Genomic DNA, 17,288 nt, shown 5'->3' on the forward strand with positions numbered 1-17,288 from the left:
ATTCAGAGAGGAGAAGCTGCTGAGCTCTGACAGCTCTCTGTGTAAAACTGTTATTCATAGCTGATTTATATCTTTCCTTCCACTCCTTTATTCAACTATTATCCTCTCAGAATTAAGAGTATGTCATACTGTGTTCTTATCTATCAATCTATAAAGCTTCTACCAGCTCTGCTCGTGCACTTCATACAAGGTTGAGTTCTGTTTCCAGTCCAAGGCCCAAATCCAATCCACCCCCTAAAGACTCAAGCCCTGAACCCACTGACTTACTGACGTCAGCTGTAAATGGTTGAGTGAGAGTCTGTGAGGGTCCAGATGCTGTAAACAGGAATGGAACAGCACTTAACCACTTTCACGACATGTTACCTTGACAACAAAATGTTGCTGAGTCTGTCCGGTCTGGGACTGATCATTTAGCGTTTACTTTCAACACACACAAGGTGTGTGAGGGACAGACTAAAAAAACAAATGTTCTTGTATCAGATCTGACCAGATCATCATCAATAATTACAAACTACACACAGTTGTGACAAGCAACGTTACTGTCAGTAAGCTTCTTATTTTATTTTTTCTTCCATTAACAATAAAGTAACCTGGAAGCTCTCTCCGTCTACATGTGTTTATTTACTTTTTGTTAAAGGGACAACGAGGAGTTTCTATTTGGTTATTAAAAAGTCTCACGTTAATGTGGATGAATCTATGCTACCCACACTTGTTAATGGGCCCATTTTCGATAAACATATCGTTTTGTCTCTATCGTTATTTTGTTATTATGAGTGGTGGTGGAAATGCTGGTCGAGCCGACCAGCGTTTTTTACTTCCGGTTTCGTGGCGAGTCATGTTAATAACGCCGCCGAATTGCCCTTTATGGTCGGAACTACGACGGTATCTGAACCTCTTTGAACCTCTGACTTTAATTCTTGATGAATGAAAACATGAGTCTGTCTTGCGCCGGTCAAAGAATTTCACGGTGCGCGCGGAGGCTCATAAATGTAGTGTGAAAACGCTTCCCTTTTCCAAAACTCCTCATTGTCCCTTTAAAACACTCGCGTTCCAACAGCATCCCCAGTATTTTACTCCGCAACACTATGAACTATGGGTAATTTCCTTACCCAAAGTCAGCATCATATGCTGCAGCATCGAAGTACAGTGGGTACTAGTTTCATTTGGACGATTTCACGTGAGATTCACGCGTGAGTCACGGGAGAGTCACACAGATTTTTTGTAGAGGAGTAATTGTGTTTTCACCAGAAGCTGCAATGTGCCCAAACAACCGACAGGTGGCATCTGTGAAACATTCAATAACTGGGTCGGGTCGGACCACGGGCTTCTTTTTTTCCACTTCTTCCTCACAGGAGAAATGAGGTGTGCGCTGCGCGGGGACAGCTCTCCATTCTGACACACCTCCACTTCGACACCCCGCTGTTCCAAAATACCCCCACTTCGAAACACAGCTGTTCCGACACCCTCCCCCCCGCAGCTGTCCAATGTCCAAGGTGCTGAACCGCGTGAAGTTGTTTACATTCTGTTTTGCGGCTTGTCTGTGAAACGTGCGCTGCTCAGGGACTGGGGAAATCTGTCCCACTTGCTTTCTCCCCGTCTCCGTTGTTGGAGATCTCCACACAAAATACACTCCCCCCCCCCCCCCCCCCCCTGCTCCGCTCGAGCGCGGCTGAACCCGGCTTGAGCTCACACGGGCGCGAGGCTGCTGCAGCCGCCGCTCGTGCTGACAGCTGACTGAGGGAGATGCTTTGGTTGGGCTTAGGCAATGAAGAAAGGAGTTGGTTAAGTTTAGTAAAAAGACCAGGTAGAGGCTAGACAGGCCAGAAGCATAATAAACATTAGGCTATATGTCATTAATATGACTATTTCCTTGTTTTGCAATTAATTATGCACATGATCCGTTTGACCCCAAAAAGGAAAAAAGGATCAATGCACACTGCGCACTGGGGGTTTCCCCCAAATAGCCTTTTCGGAATAGCGGGGTCTTTAGAAAAAATAGAAAACCCCGCTATTACGATGAATGGAAGTCTATTGTCGGAAAGGCGGGGCTTCGGAAAGGCGGGGTGTAACCGCGCTGCGCTGCGGTCACCTCGCTTCTCTCTGACGCGTCGGTGCTCTGTTTGTGATTTGTCTGCTGCCTTGAATCCGCCCTTTATACGTGCGCGTTCACAGATTCACAGTAAGACAAACCAGGGTTGAGTTACCGAGTTGATAACCAGCGTCGTGGTACCGCTGATCTGGAGTGACAGTGTTGTGAAAATCGCTATGAACTGGTGCTCTGGTTTTTAGGTGCTCTGCAATCTCAAAGAAAATGGATTGATTGATTTTTACTAAACAAAATGAAACAAAAACAATATTATATTAATATATTGTTGTAACATAATCCAGGGGAAAAAAGGCTTACAAACATGGACCAAAACGGCTCAGATACGCACTACACATCTTATGAACGTGATGTAAAGTAATAACTTTATTTTTTATATATATTTTTTGAATGCAACCTCTAAAACTAGAATGAAAAATATTTTACTAGGTTCCACCTTCTCGGCTCTATTGAAAGTAATGAGTTTAATAGACATATTAGCAATGACCAATAGGTGTGCTTGTAATAATTGCTTTGACGACAGCTGGACACAATGTAACACATTAGCGACACATTAACATCCTCTTTATTCTCTGACCAATGGGTGTGTTTGTGGATACTTCACTCAAGTACATTGTCAGACAGAAGTCCTGCCCCCCACAGTAGGCTACTTCACACAGCTGTTTGCTTTGAACAGAAAAACTACAGTAGCTCTCCTCACACTTTTCAGTTCATAGTCTAAGTGAAGAAATTTTGTCGTTTCATGTAATAAATTTCACATGTAAGGGGAGCTGAACATACAGCCTCCATTCAGAACTCCAAGACACAGGCATGCGTAAAACACAGATTGAGACCACTTCATGATGTTTAGTTTTTTTTTTAGTTCATTTTCGTTTCTTTTGGATTTTTGTGCGTATTACTGAGCCGTTTTGGTCCATGTTTGTAAGCCCTTTTCCCCCTGCATTATTTTTTCTAAAGTTGCAACAATATAGTAATATAATATAGGCCTGGCCTATATTGTTTTCGTTTCATTTCGTTAAGTAAAAATCAATCAATCCGTTTTCTTTGAAACTATGAGATTGTAGAGCAATGGGGTGCTCACCATTAGCAAATAAGTACATTACAATATCACGGAAAAGTCAATTTCCAGTAGTTCAACCCCAACCAAGTATTGAGTGCATATAGATGGACATAGTTTTCAGAAGGCCAACATTTCTATATTAAAAATGCTTAAAAAAAAAAAATTCCTTTGCAATATTTCCATTTTGGGGATACTGATTTTTAGGTCTTCACTGAATGTTAGTCATAATTATTACTATTAAAATAAACTGAATAAATAAAGACATGGGATGTTTCATTCAGTGTGTAATGGACATATAGGCCTATATAATGTGTTAGTTTCACTTTTTGAATTGAACACATTCTACATCGCAGAGGCGACGTCTTTCCACTTACTAGGGGTTCCTTCACCTCTGAAACGGGGCAGAGCTCCGTGGAAACACCTGCCTGACACAGCAACGTAGGGAACCGTGCATGTCCACGGCGCACAGCTCCACGGACATGCAGGGGGGGAAAAAACGGTGTCGCCGTCGCATCGACTGCACGCGGCTATGCGCCGCTTTAATGAGCGCGCATGTCTCGCGTCTACATTGGAGGTAGGCTGTTACCAGTATAATCAGACAACCATGAATGAGTTCGCCTCAGTTTCACGTGATTGTCACTGTCAGCCTGTTAGAAAAACATTTTACTGACCCCAGCTGAGACGCTGAGACCCCCCTCCCCAAAAAACAAAAACTCTTCGGATCTGAACGATTCACACAAGTCACCTAATTGGTCATGAAAAAAGCGAGTTTCGCTTTTCGGCGCGGTGTTTGCATCCCTGCTGTTAACAAAATCAGCATCTAATCTGTCCCTTCAAATTGTGTGTTTGGAGCAGCTGCTGACAGATGTGTATTAATGCTCCGCTCGTGAGTCCAGCCGCATCGGGTCCAGGCTGCTGGCACGGACGAAACAGCTTAGAAACTGTTTAAACGAGCGATCGTCCGCTGAGTGGATTGTTACATTCACCAGAACTTGCTGAAAATAGATATGAGACAATTTGCTCAAACTTGGAGCCAGACCCGGCCAGGCTACAGGAGAGATCAAAAATATGGAGGGGTCCAGGACCCCCAAAAGGTTGAGAACCACTGACCCTGTTGAACGTAGGTTACTGTAACCACTGTGATACAATAAAAAACAACAACATGGATCTGATTCACCGGCGTAGCGGTCCCTCTCTCCATTCACTCTCTAGCTCTCTCGACCACAGCTGCAAATTAAGTAGCCTATGGCCTATGAACAGCGCCACTCTCCATTGCAGCTACGTTGTGGTCAAACGTGGAATTATCCCAAAATCTTTTGAGCTGCATCTCAGTACGATGCTTCCACCTAGTGGCTACAATGTGACCTACAATTTCACGCAACGCGTGAATCACGCTTTCCGTGAAGGAAACGTCCAAATGAAACTAGTACCCACTGTAAGTCAGCTTCGGTGCTGACTTACGGTAAACGGGCAGAAAGGGTTCATTCACTGACTCACTGACTTGATGATATATGTATGACAAATATTCTTATTCTGTGGGTAATGGGGGCGGGACTAGATAAGCTTTTGCTTCTCCCGCTTTCCCTTTCGGCCATGTGTATTGTATTATTTGAACGAAGATGATGAAGTGTGATGATGATGATTTAAATTGACATGCCCGAAATAAACAAATTGATTGATTGATTGATTGATTGATCTGACAATGGAACAGCCCTCACACACTCACGGACTTCCCGTGAACGCGACTCTAAAGCCATGGTCTATGCTTCCACGTTCCGTCGACGGCATACCTATGGCGTAAACCCGACGCCATCATTGAGCATTCGAAGTTATGCGTCGAGGGAACACGTTGCTCTGCAATTCACGTGTCAAGTGTCTTTGTGTGGTATCGGTTTCCTTGGTCTTCTTCCAGTCACAGTAAACAATGGCAACTGAAAAACAAATGCTTTTATTGCAAATGTTGAAGCGCAGGCGACGAAGAAGACGTTTGTAGAGGTGGACTGTCCGACCACTAAACCAGTCGAGGCTGAGATCGGGTGAATTTACCACACTGACGTTCTGAGCGGATCAATCACAGTCCTTGCGGTTCGCGTCACTATGCACCAACGCGACGCGGAGTCAGGATTTTTTGGAGGTGCGCGTCAGGCTATGGCATAGGGGTCCACGTCGACTAAGTAGCTATGCCGTCGCCGCGACGCAGAACCATAAACCAGGCTTAAGTCAGTGAGTTCATAAAGGGTCAGATTGGAATTGGGCCCAACTCTGAAGGCAGTTGAAAAAGTTTGACGTCTTCAAAATGGAGAACACTTTGACCATCTAAAGCAGCAGTTCCCAAACTTCTTTGGCTGCACTGCCAATGCCCAACACAGGAGAAAAAAAAGAAAGGCAAAGGCCTGTTAGGGGGGGTGGGAGGGGGGTGCAACATACTTTCAGACACTGAGTCTGTTTCCATTGGTTATGGCTACAGCAGGCAGGATAGCATTAGCTTGCCCATTGTTACCTATGACTGCACAGTGCACAGTAAATGTTTCTATATATTGGCTTTCAACCAAACCAAACCAAACCAAACCAATAGGCATCAGCTCATTTTTGTAACCATGACCATAAGGAGGTGTTGGGGCACTAATGCAGTACTTGCTTCTGTGGATTGTATCAGAGGGTCAGGACAAATTAAATAGATAGACCTCCTCCTTTAAACTGACAGTCATGTAGATGAAGGAGGACACAGGTTTATGGGAAGTCCAGTTAGCTGTTTGCTGTAGCTCAACGTATTGCTTATTAGATTTGTGATGTAATATGTGGCCACAGTTTGTACCAATCCTTTGGGCATAATTGCATATTTGACTGGGTTATCATCAGTGGATTATCTCTGTATGGCTGCATCCTGTTCTCCTTCTTCAAAGATATGGCTGCTGGTTTGGTGTCTCATTCTGTGTGGGGAGTTTCCATTTGGCTGGTATGAAGGGGGTGTGTCAGGGTCATTAGGTGGGTGGTGCCCAAGCTGTTGGACTAGCCTTGTTCTGGCCTTTAGCAGTTAATGCTGGTTTCCCTTAACATCAATCCTAAAGGGCCTCAATTTCTGGTGTGGAGGCCATGAGAGGTCACAGCAGGTACGAAATGGAGTTTGTCTTTTCTGAATGATAGGTCAGGGGTATGTGGATTACACTCTAAATCAGGACTAGTTGGTTTTCTTTTTGGTATTAATTGAAGTGTTCCAAAGGAGATGAGTGGGGTATGCGTTTTAGTTGTATTGGTGGACATTATCTTGTAAGGGCAATGATCAGTCCAAGAATACTGTGGTGGAGCCTTGATTGGCTTGAACCATTGACAAAGCCCATATTAGTGCTATGTAGAACTAGAGTAATGTTTAGTTACCACTATTTATCATATTGTCGTTAGAGCTGTGCGATACTGCAAAATTTGGTATCGATCCAATACCAAGTAAATACAGGGCCAGTATTGCCGATTCCGATACCAATACCAATACTTTTTACTACTACCATCTACATGCATCATCTATATGCAAATTTGAATAAAAACTTCAATTTTCATGATTATTTAATTATTTTGTAAGTTTTCCTTTAATTAATCATGTCTATGATGATAATAAAACACAGGACAAAGTTGTCTTATTCTATTAATCAGTCTGCTAAATTACTGTGATGACCAATTACACTGAAAAATAACATTAGCTGTAAAAAAAAACCTCCAAACGTCACTCCTCTTCTGCTCTGCACAATCATGAAGCCACAGCAGTGCACTGCTCGCCTCGCAGTGAGTGAGTGAAAGTGGAGGGGGGGAGCGGAGGAAAGGGGAGGGGCTAATTGAGCATGAGTGAAGTGAGAGAAGAGCGGTGTTGTACGGCCCGTCGGTCACTTTGTAAATGCCTGGAGTTGTACAGAAGAGAAAGTGAAACTTAAGAATCGATCTCATCACACAAGTATCGATCAATACCCAATACCAACGTTAGTATCGATACTATCGATATTTTAAATCGATCCGCCCACCCCTAATTGTCGTGGAAATATCCTGTTATTATTAGTGGATAACAGTGGTAACAATGTTTGTTTTGGAAGTAAATAAATACAATCTATACTTTTACTGCACTCTAAAATCTGGTTCTCATTCAGGACTGAGTTTTAGATAGCATCATAATAGGTGATGGGTGACACTATGACAATGAATTCATACTAATAAGAAAGATTGTCCATGTTGCCTGATTATGAATAAGTCCCCCATCACAGGAAAATGACTGGTTTCACTCATCCCATCGTTTACTACATTAACCTGGCCTGACTGAAGCCAGGCTGCATTGTAGTGTAACAATGCGTTTAATTGATTTTTTTGAACCGGGGTAGAAAGAGACATAAATCACAGGGTTCAGACAGGAGCTGAAATACAACAGCCAAATCTTAATGGCTGTAGTGGGCAAAACGATGAAGGACAACAAACTGAAAATGAGTGAGGTCTCAGTCAGCAAGGGTATTGTCTTTCTGCAGGACTTGTTAGGCTGGGTGAATTATTTATTTATTCATTCAGAAGCCTGATTATGTAACTCTTTGGCTACATCAGTCTGTCTATCAATATGTTGCACCTCATATATAATTATCTATTGACTAGTGTTTCTCAATCTTAACCAGATCAAACTGAGTCTGCAATTTTCAAATTTCTCACACAAATGATCTTACCTGTTGACAATGTTAAGTATGACTTAATGATCAAAGCAAAGTTTAATAAATAGATGACTGGCTGAAACCAGTACATAGCCTCAATATTACAAGGCTCCTTCAAACTAAACACTGATTTGTGGCTTGTTATGTTCTATAAACATGTACAGTGCAAACCTTAGGACAGGACTACTGGGTTGAAAATATCATATGCTGCCTGTAGAGGGAGCACCATGGCCATTTCTTGTGCTTTGCCAATCACTCTATATTGTAAAGAATTCATAAGTCTGTCTGTGCACCTTTGACAGGAATTAACAGCTTTTTGAGAAAGTCTTTGAAAGCTTTGTACACCTTGATTTGGCCAGTTTGTCAATAGAAGGGGTTTTCAAGAACAGCAGATAAGGTTAATTATTTTGTATCATCTACAAAGAGTCCTAGTGGTTTTAACATATTTTTCATATTTTCACATTCAAACTGATGAAGATGTTTTCTGAAGTTGTCGGTGTGTTGTCTATTTGCCTGTATTTTCTTAAATTCTATTTGTGGTAGTGATGAAACTCAAGCATTACTACGCAGCATTTAACTCTTAACAGCAAGTACTTCTTAAGGAAAATATGGTTGCTGTGAACATTACTACAATATGTTTCTCAAAATATCCTGAGAGAACTTAATATTTGCTTTACAGACAATTTCATACCAGGGACAGTGTCATGGTTTCATCAATACACAGCACAGTGAGGCTTTAGCTGCAGAGGGAGGGTGGAGGGGAACAACAGTTTATACTGACGTGTCTATGAATACACTGAAAAAATCAGTCAAATTATCAAGTAGCCTGTTTGACAGATTATAATCCATCACAAATGTAATGGTATAATAAAAAAAAGTGACTATAGTATCAGATGTGACAAAAACATACTGATCCTTTGACACATTACAGGCTAGGCTTTCTGCTGCAGGAGACAGCTGGGCTTCAAATAAATTTGTATTTAACCACCATACAGTGTTTTCCCCATGTTAATGTTATTAATGTTAATTCTCCATACTTTGCAGAAGTGCAGGATAAATAAGAACAATGTCACTTTCAATGACACAGAAATTATCTCAGCTTGTCTGTCACTTTCATACTTTTACATCATTTTTGCCTGACTGGAGCCAGGCTGCAGTATCTGAAGTGTAATAATGTTTTTAATGGCTTTTCGGAACCAGGGGTAGAAAAAAACATATATCACAGGGTTCAGACAGGAGTTGAAATACAACAACCAAGTCTCAGTGGCTGTAGATGATGTCCCTACTGAGCTGTTCACAATTGCAATAGCAACAATATAATATGGACAGCAGCACAGAAGAAACACTACTATTACAATACCCAGAGTCCTCGCTGCTTTTAGTTCAGATTTCTTACTTTTTATAGTCTCTGAATGCTGAAGTGTGACAGCTACAATGTGAGAGCGCATGGCACGAGCCTGAGACACAGCCACCACAAATACTCTCAGATACAAAATTGTAATGATGAGAATGGGGCCTAAAAAGGTCACAACAAGATCAACAATTCCTTCAGCAGGATCACTTATTACTACACACTCTCCATGACAGACTCTATACCTCTCTGGGTGTTTGAGGAAATCCCTCATCATCCAACTACTGTGCACAGCAGAAAACATCCAACACAGACAAACACAGAGTTGAACTCTCCTCAGAGTAACCTTGGTGGAGTAAAACATGGGGTCACAAATTGCTGCATAGCGATCAACTGATATGAGAACCATGCTTCCAACTGAAACACTGACAACAAGGAAACTTAAAAAATAAATCGCAGCACACATAGCATCACCCAGGATCCAGCAGCTCTGCATGAGGAGGATTTCAGATGGCATCTGCATCAAACCAACAAGGAAGTCTGCAACAGCCAGAGAGAGGAGGAGGAGATTGGTGGTGGTGTGGAGCTGCCTAAAAAGAGAAAATATCAACAATGAGCACACTGTTATATGCATCAGTTGTGAAATAAATGTTAATATGTTGAAACACATCAGTGTTAAAACTGTAAAAGCATGTTCAAATGACTAGATTGAATTCAACAAGATAACACTATTTCTGTGAATTCTTCAACCCAGTAACCTAAATGTCACATTATGTTGCATGGAAGAAACAAAAATATAAACATTTTGTACATCATTCTGAGAAATATGTATCTCTGCCTGAAATGGGAGAAAGAGGTGATGAGCTGCCTGAAAAGAGAGAATATCAAAAAACTGTGTCATTACAGTTGTAAGAACATTTTCAAATAAGCAACTCTAACTGAAACCTGTAAATCATAAACATTTTCATCATTAGTTAAAATCTCACAGTATGATGCACAGCATGAACGAAAAAACAGACATTTTGTAGGCCATGTAGAGAAATATTATCTCTGCCTGAAGTGGGAGATAGAGATGATGACCAGCAGGTTCAGAACCACAGTGAGCACAATGATGAGGGACAGCAGCGTGTAAATGAGTGTAGCCTCAGTTGGAGAGGGTGCCGTCCTCCTGCAGGAATTGTTGAGCTCTGGGAAGCAGAGTTCATCTTCCTCCAGAACGTCCATGTTCAGAGAGAGGAGAAGCTGCTGAGCTCTGACAGCTTTCTCAAAGCTTTCTTTGTCATGCAGATCATTTATTTCTTTCTTCCTCCCCTCCCATATTTAAATTTTAACTATTCAGAAGCCTGATTACATCACACCGTATTAGTCTGTATATGCTCCAATCAAAGGCGAGTGACTAATTTGCAGGTGTTGCTCAATACAAGATCAAACTAAATTTTGTCTCTATCGTTATTTTGTTATTATTAGTGGTGGCGGAGATGCTGGTCGAGCCGACCAGCTTTTTTTACTTTCGGTTTCGTGGCGAGTCATGAAAATAACGCCACAGAATCGCCGTTTATGGTCGGAACTACGACGGTATCTGATCGTCTTCGAACCTCTGACTTTAATTATTGTTGAATGAAAACATGAGTTTGCCTTGCGCCGGTCAAAGAATTTCACGGTGTGCGCGGAGGCTCATACATGTAGTGTGAAAACGCTTCGCTTTTCCAAAACTCCTCGTTGTCCCTTTAACAACTTTTTGCAACATTCTGAATGTGCTTCTTAAAAGATATAAGGTCATCAGTTCACATGATTAACCTTCACCTCTGGGGATGAGTGGATTGAGCAGTGACTTTCATCTGAAAAAAAGCAGAGGTAGACGACATGCAGCGCTAACGTCCAGAGAGGTGGAACTATTTATTTATTTATTTATTTTTTAAAGTGGGGCTATTTTATTAGATAATATATATTTCTTATTACGAGACAGAGTTGTTTTGTCCTCAGGAGCCGGACGGGCTTCCTGCTGGACACTGGAATCAGGAGCAGGACAGGCCTCCTGCTGGACACAGGGAACAGGGGTGGCGCCGGGATCGCCGACGCCGGAACATGAGTGGCGTCTGCCGGGACCCCCGACGCCGGAACGGGAGTGGCGTCTGCCGGGACCCCTGACGCCGGAACGGGAGTGGCGTCTGCCGGGACCCCCGACGCCGAAACGGGAGTGGCATCTGCCGGGACCCCCGACGCCGGAACGGGAGTGGCGTCTGCCGGGACCCCCGACGCCGGAGGACGCTGCAGCTCTGAAGAGGGTGCCAGGGGGAGCTGCAGCACTGGAGTTGGCCGAACTGCCAACAAGGCACGGGGAGCAGGCGTCGGCCGGACCACTGATGAGGCACGGGGAGCAAGAGTCGGTCGGACCACTGACGAGGCAAGGGGAGCAGGCGTCGGCCGGACCACTGACGAGGCACGGGGAGCAAGAGTCGGTCGGACCACTGACGAGGCACGGGGAGCAGGAGTCGGCTGGACCACCGACTGCCTCACCGCAGATAGGGGACATGGATGCTGATGCCCAGCCAGAGGGGTACTTGAAGGCTGCGGCCAGCTGAAGGGGGACATGAAGGCTGCGGCCCAGCCAGAGCAGGAAATGTTTGCGGCAGCACAGCAGGCACAAGCTTGGAGTGGTGGCTAGCAGGCCCAATGCTAGCAGGCAGCTGGCTTTTAACCAAACCAAACCAAACAATGACATAAGCTGAATTTATTATTGTAACCATGACCATATGGTTTTCGGGCACTATTTTTCTTTTCAATTAACTTTATTGAAAAAGGTTGTACAAACAGTTGTACATAGAACGGTGTTGGGGCACCAATGCAGAACTTGCTTCTGTGGATTGCATGAGATGGTCAGGACAAATAGACCTCCTCCTTTAAACTGACAGTCATGTAGGCTAAGGAGGACATAGGTTTATGGGAAGTCCAGTTAGCTGTGAGCTGGAGCTCAACATTTTGCTTATTAGACTTGTGATGTAATTCATTGTGGATATGAGACCATATCCCAAAGGATTGTACCAATCCTTTGGGCCTAATTACATATTTGACTGGGTTATCATCAGCTGATTATCTCTGTATGGCTGCATCCTGTTCTCCTTCTTCAAAGATATGGCTGCTGGTTTGGTGTCTCATTCTGTGTGGGGAGTTTCCGTTTGGCTGGTATGTAGTAGGTGTGTCAGGGTCATTAGGTGGGTGGTGCCCAAGCTGTTGGACTAGCCTTGTTCTGGCCTTTAGCGGTTAATATTGGTTTCCCTTAACATCAATCTTTAAGGGCCTCCATTTCTGCTGTGGAGGCCATGAGAGGTCACAACAGGTACGAAATGGAGTTAGTCTTTTATTGATGATAGGTCAGGGGTATGTCTAAATGCAGCACTAGCTGGTTTTCTTTTTGGTATTAATTGAAGTGTTCCAAAGGAGATGAGTGGGGTATGTGTTACAGTTGTATTGGCTGGACGTCTGGCAGTTCTTATCCCCTGGTTTTGTGAGGGCAATGATCAGTCCAAGAATATTGTGGTAAAGCCTTGATTGGCTTGAAACATTGACAAAGCCCATATTAGCGCTATGTAGAACTAGAGTAATGTTTAGTTACCACTATTTATCATATCCTGTTATTATTAGTGGATAACAGTGGTAAGGGGGTTAGGGTGGTTCTCATTCAGGAATGAGGTTTAAGGTCTTACTATAGACATCCAAACAGGATTTTGGTTGTCAGATTACAGAGATATACAGTCACAAACAGAAAGAGTGAAATATTCAGGCTGTTCGGTGGAGACAAGTGTGTTTGTAAATTCATTTTTGATCACACAGGACTTTGTAGACATTTTATTTAATAGTCCAGATGCTGAGCAATGAACATTCAGGAGGCTGTGGTCCATGTCCCTCATCACAGGAAAATGACTGGTTTCACTCATCGCATCACTTACTACATTAACCTGGCCTGACTGGAGCCAGGCTACAGTATCTTAAGTGTAACAATGTGTTTAATTGATTTTTTGAACCAGGGGTAGAAAGAGACATAAATCACAGGGTTCAGACAGGAGCTGAAATACAACAGCCAAATCAGTGTGGCCTCAGTCAGCAGGGCGTTGTCTTTCTGCAGGAGTTGTTAAGATGGGTGAATTATCAATTAATTTACTCATTCATTCAGAAGCCTGATTATGTCACTCTTTAGCTACATCAGCCTGTCTATCAATGTGTTTCTAGTACCCTTGTGTTTCATTGACTAGTGTTTCTCAAGCTTAACAAGATCAAACTGAGTCTGCAATTTTCACATTTCTCACACAAATGATCTTACCTGTTGACAATGTTAAGTATGACTTAACGATCAAAGCAAAGTTTAATAAAAAGATTAAAAACATACACGACTGGCTGAAACCAGTACATACTCAATATTACAAGGCTCCTTCAAACTAAACACTGATTTGCGGCTTGTTATGTTCTATAAACATGTACAGTGCAGATCTTAGGACAGGACTACTGGGTTGAATATATAATATGCTGCCTGTAGAGGGAGCACCATGGCCATTTCTTGTGCTTTGCCAATCACTCTATATTGTAAAGTTACAAGCAATTACAGCTTTTTGAGAAAGTCTTTGAAAACTTGAAAACCTCATCTCAGTGGGGAATTGTTTTCTCATGCTCTGTAAAGGCAGTGGGCAAACCCCTTGTACTGCTGAGAGAAGCCGTCCCTCTGGGAGGCCCAGTCATGACAGCAGAGGATTTCTGTCAGAGAGAAAAAAAAGAAAGAAAGAGAGAGACTGTTGGGTAATTTGACTAGATCTACAAAGAGTCCTAGTGGTTTTAACATCTTTTTCTCATTCAAACTGATAAAGATGTTTTCTGAAGTTGTTGGTGTGTTGTCTATTTGCCTGTATTTTCTTAAATTCTACTTGCTGTTGTGATGAAACTCAAGCATTACTACACAGCATTTAACTCTTAACAGCAACTACTTCTTAAGGAAAATATGGTTGCTGTGAACATTACTACAATATGTCTTATAATATCCTGAGAGAACTTGATATTTGCAACTTGACAATTTCACACCAGGGGAGGTGTTGGTGTAGCACTGTTATTTCAGCACCAGCGACAGTGTCATGGTTTCATCAATACACAGGACAGTGAGGCTTTAGCTGCAGAGGGAGGGTGGAGGGGAACAACAGTTTATACTGACGAAATCAGTCAAATCATCAGGTATGTTTGACAAATTATAATCCATACAAATGTAATGGCATAATTAAAAAAGAAAGTAATGACAGTATTAAATGTGACAAAAACATACTGATCCTTTGACACATTACAGGCTAGGCTTTCTGCTGCAGAAGACAGCTGGGCTTCAAATAAATTTGTATTTAACCACCATACAGTGTTTTTTTTTTGTTTTTTTTCTCCATGTTAATGCTATTAATGTTAATTCCCCATACTTTGCACAATTACAAGATAGATAAGAACAATGTCACTTTCAATGACACAGAAATTTCAGATCTCAGCTTGTCTGTCACTTTCTACATTATTGTTGCCTGACTGGAGCCAGGCTGCAGTATCTGAAGTGTAATAATGTTTTTAATAGCTTTTCGGAACCAGGGGTAGAAAAAAACATAGATCACAGGGTTCAGACAGGAGTTGAAATACAACAACCAAGTCTCAGTGGCTGTAGATGATGTCCCTACTGAGCTGTTCACAATTACAATAGCAACAATATAATATGGACAGCAGCACAGAATAAACACTAATATTACAATACCCAGAGTCCTTGCTGCTTTTAGTTCAGATTTCTTACTTTTTATAGTCTCTGAATGCTGAAGTGTGACAGCTACAATGTGAGAGCGCATGGCACGAGCCTGAGACACAGCCACCACAAATACTCTAAGATACAAAATTGTAATGACGAGAATGGGGCCTAAAAAGGTCACAACAAGATCAACAATTCCTTCAGCATGATCACTTATCACTATACACTCTCCATGACAGATTCTATACCTGTCTGGGTGTTTGAGGTAATTCCTCATCATCCAACTACTGTGCACAGCAGAAAACATCCAACAGAGAACAACACAGTACTGAACTCTCCTCAGAGTAACTTTGGTAGAATAAAACATGGGGTCACAAATTGCCACATAGCGGTCAACTGATATGAGCACCATGTTTCCTACTGAAACACTGACAACAAGGTAACTTACAAAGTAAATCACAACACACATAACATCACCCAGGATCCAGCAGCTCTGCATGAGGAGGATTTCAGATGGCATCTGCATCAAACCAACAAGGAAGTCTGCAACAGCCAGAGAGAGGAGGAGGAGATTGGTGGTGGTGTGAAGCTGCCTAAAAAGAGAAAATATCAACAGTGAACACACTGTTAAATGCAGCAGTTGTGAAAGAAATGTTTATATGTTGAAACACATCAGTGTTAAAACTGTAAAAGCATTTTCAAATGACTAGAATGAATTCAACAAGATAACATTATTTCTGTGAATTCTTCAACCCAGTAACCTAAATGTCACATTATGTTGCATGGAAGAAACAAAAATATAAACATTTTGTACATCATTCTGAGAAATATGTATCTCTGCCTGAAATGGGAGAAAGAGGTGATGAGCTGCCTGAAAAGAGAGAATATCAAAACTGCATCATTACAGTTGTAAGAACATTTTCAAATAAGCAACTCTAACTGAAACCTGTAAATCATAAACATTTTCATCATTAGTTCAAATGTCACAGTATGATGCACAGCATGAACGAAAAAACAGACATTTTGTAGGCCATGTAGAGAAATATTATGCCTGAAGTGGGAGATAGAGATGATGACCAGCAGGTTCAGAACCACAGTGAGCACAATGATGAGGGACAGCAGCGTGTAAATGAGTGTAGCCTCAGTTGGAGAGGGTGCCGTCCTCCTGCAGGAATTGTTGAGCTCTGGGAAGCAGAGTTCATCTTCCTCCAGAACGTCCATGTTCAGAGAGAGGAGAAGCTGCTGAGCTCTGACAGCTTTCTCAAAGCTTTCTTTGTCATGCAGATCATTTATTTCTTTCTTCCTCCCCTCCCATATTTAAATTTTAACTATTCATCAGAAGCCTGATTACATCACACCGTACCTCTGGGGATGAGTGGATTGAGCAGTGACTTTCATCTGAAAAAAAGCAGAGGTAGATGACATGTAGTGCTAAGGTCTGGGGAGGTGGGACTATTTTTTAATTTTTTTTTTTTTTTACAGTGGGGTTATTTTATTAGATAATATATGTTTCTTATTACAGAGTTGGTGGGAACGTAGATCGACCGGTAAATGGTCATGAACTCCCGGATACAAGCGGCCGAAATGAGTTTCCTCCGCAGGGTGGCGGGGCGCTCCCTTAGAGATAGGGTGAGGAGCTCTGTCACCCGGGAGGAGCTCGGAGTAGAGCCGCTGCTCCTCCACATCGAGAGGAGCCAGCTGAGGTGGCTCGGGCACCTGTATAGGATGCCCCCTGGACGCCTCCCTCGTGAGGTGTTCCGGGCATGTCCCACCGGGAGGACATTATTGGACAAACTGATTAATCCAGGTGTGTCTGAGTACTCACAATGGTCAGACACACCTGGATTAATCAGGTAGAGGTAGAGGCTAGACAGGCTAGATAGATAGAGAGTCCAGATAAGTAGAGAGAGTCTATCGACCCGCAACAGCCTATTGCGCCCGGAGAACACAGGACTCATTTTGGGAAAGAAGGGGAACATCGGACCTTTTTACAAAAAAGGGTCATATTGGGGGTTTATTGCAGGAGCGACTGCTTGCCTTGATGACAGCGGGTTCACTCCCGCAATAAACCCGCTGTCATCAAGGCAAGCCACTGAAATGGAATGGGAGTTGTTTTGCTGCTTTTGATTAAAGGAAGTGCATTAGTAAGCTGTAAATTAAGATTTAGGTTCAGCATCTACACACACACACACACACACACACACACACACACACAACCCCCCCCCCCCCTACTATGATTATGACAGGGACAGCTCTCCACTCCAAAACACCACTATTCCAAACGTCCCCCCAAAAAACTGCTGTTCCACAGTGGAAGATCCACTGTGATCGAAACGTTGATCTACAAT

General features: G+C 42.7%; 2 protein-coding genes across 2 annotated transcripts; both read right to left on the reverse strand.

The window, feature by feature from the left end:
* Positions 1-8,958: 8,958 nt before the first annotated feature.
* LOC146965445 (trace amine-associated receptor 13c-like) lies at positions 8,959-10,412 on the reverse strand. The gene is made up of 2 exons (XM_085764790.1): positions 10,243-10,412; positions 8,959-9,778 (listed from the first exon to the last, which is right to left on the reverse strand). Exons 1-2 carry the CDS (start codon positions 10,410-10,412, stop codon positions 8,959-8,961), a joined length of 990 nt encoding a protein of 329 aa, XP_085620916.1.
* Positions 10,413-14,711: 4,299 nt separating this feature from the next.
* On the reverse strand, positions 14,712-16,161 carry LOC146965446 (trace amine-associated receptor 13c-like). The gene is made up of 2 exons (XM_085765681.1): positions 15,992-16,161; positions 14,712-15,533 (listed from the first exon to the last, which is right to left on the reverse strand). Exons 1-2 carry the CDS (start codon positions 16,159-16,161, stop codon positions 14,714-14,716), a joined length of 990 nt encoding a protein of 329 aa, XP_085621807.1. The 3' UTR covers positions 14,712-14,713.
* Between the last annotated feature and the right edge of the window lie 1,127 nt (positions 16,162-17,288).

The sequence above is a fragment of the Trachurus japonicus genome, chromosome 21 (assembly GCF_045865225.1).
Source record: "Trachurus japonicus isolate A0001 chromosome 21, Traja_1.0".
NCBI lineage: Eukaryota > Metazoa > Chordata > Actinopteri > Carangiformes > Carangidae > Trachurus > Trachurus japonicus.

What these genes read in the sequence shown, in the direction of transcription:
- LOC146965445 (XM_085764790.1), bottom strand. Translation starts at nt 10,412, where the DNA reads ATGGACGTTCTGGAGGAAGATGAACTCTGCTTCCCAGAGCTCAACAAT. An exon ending in ATCTCTATCTCCCACTTCAG is followed by an intron (nt 9,779 to 10,242) that starts GCAGAGATAATA and finishes TTCTCTTTTTAG; the next exon opens with GCAGCTCCACACCACCACCA.
- LOC146965446 (XM_085765681.1), bottom strand. Translation starts at nt 16,161, where the DNA reads ATGGACGTTCTGGAGGAAGATGAACTCTGCTTCCCAGAGCTCAACAAT. An exon ending in ATCTCTATCTCCCACTTCAG is followed by an intron (nt 15,534 to 15,991) that starts GCATAATATTTC and finishes TTCTCTTTTTAG; the next exon opens with GCAGCTTCACACCACCACCA.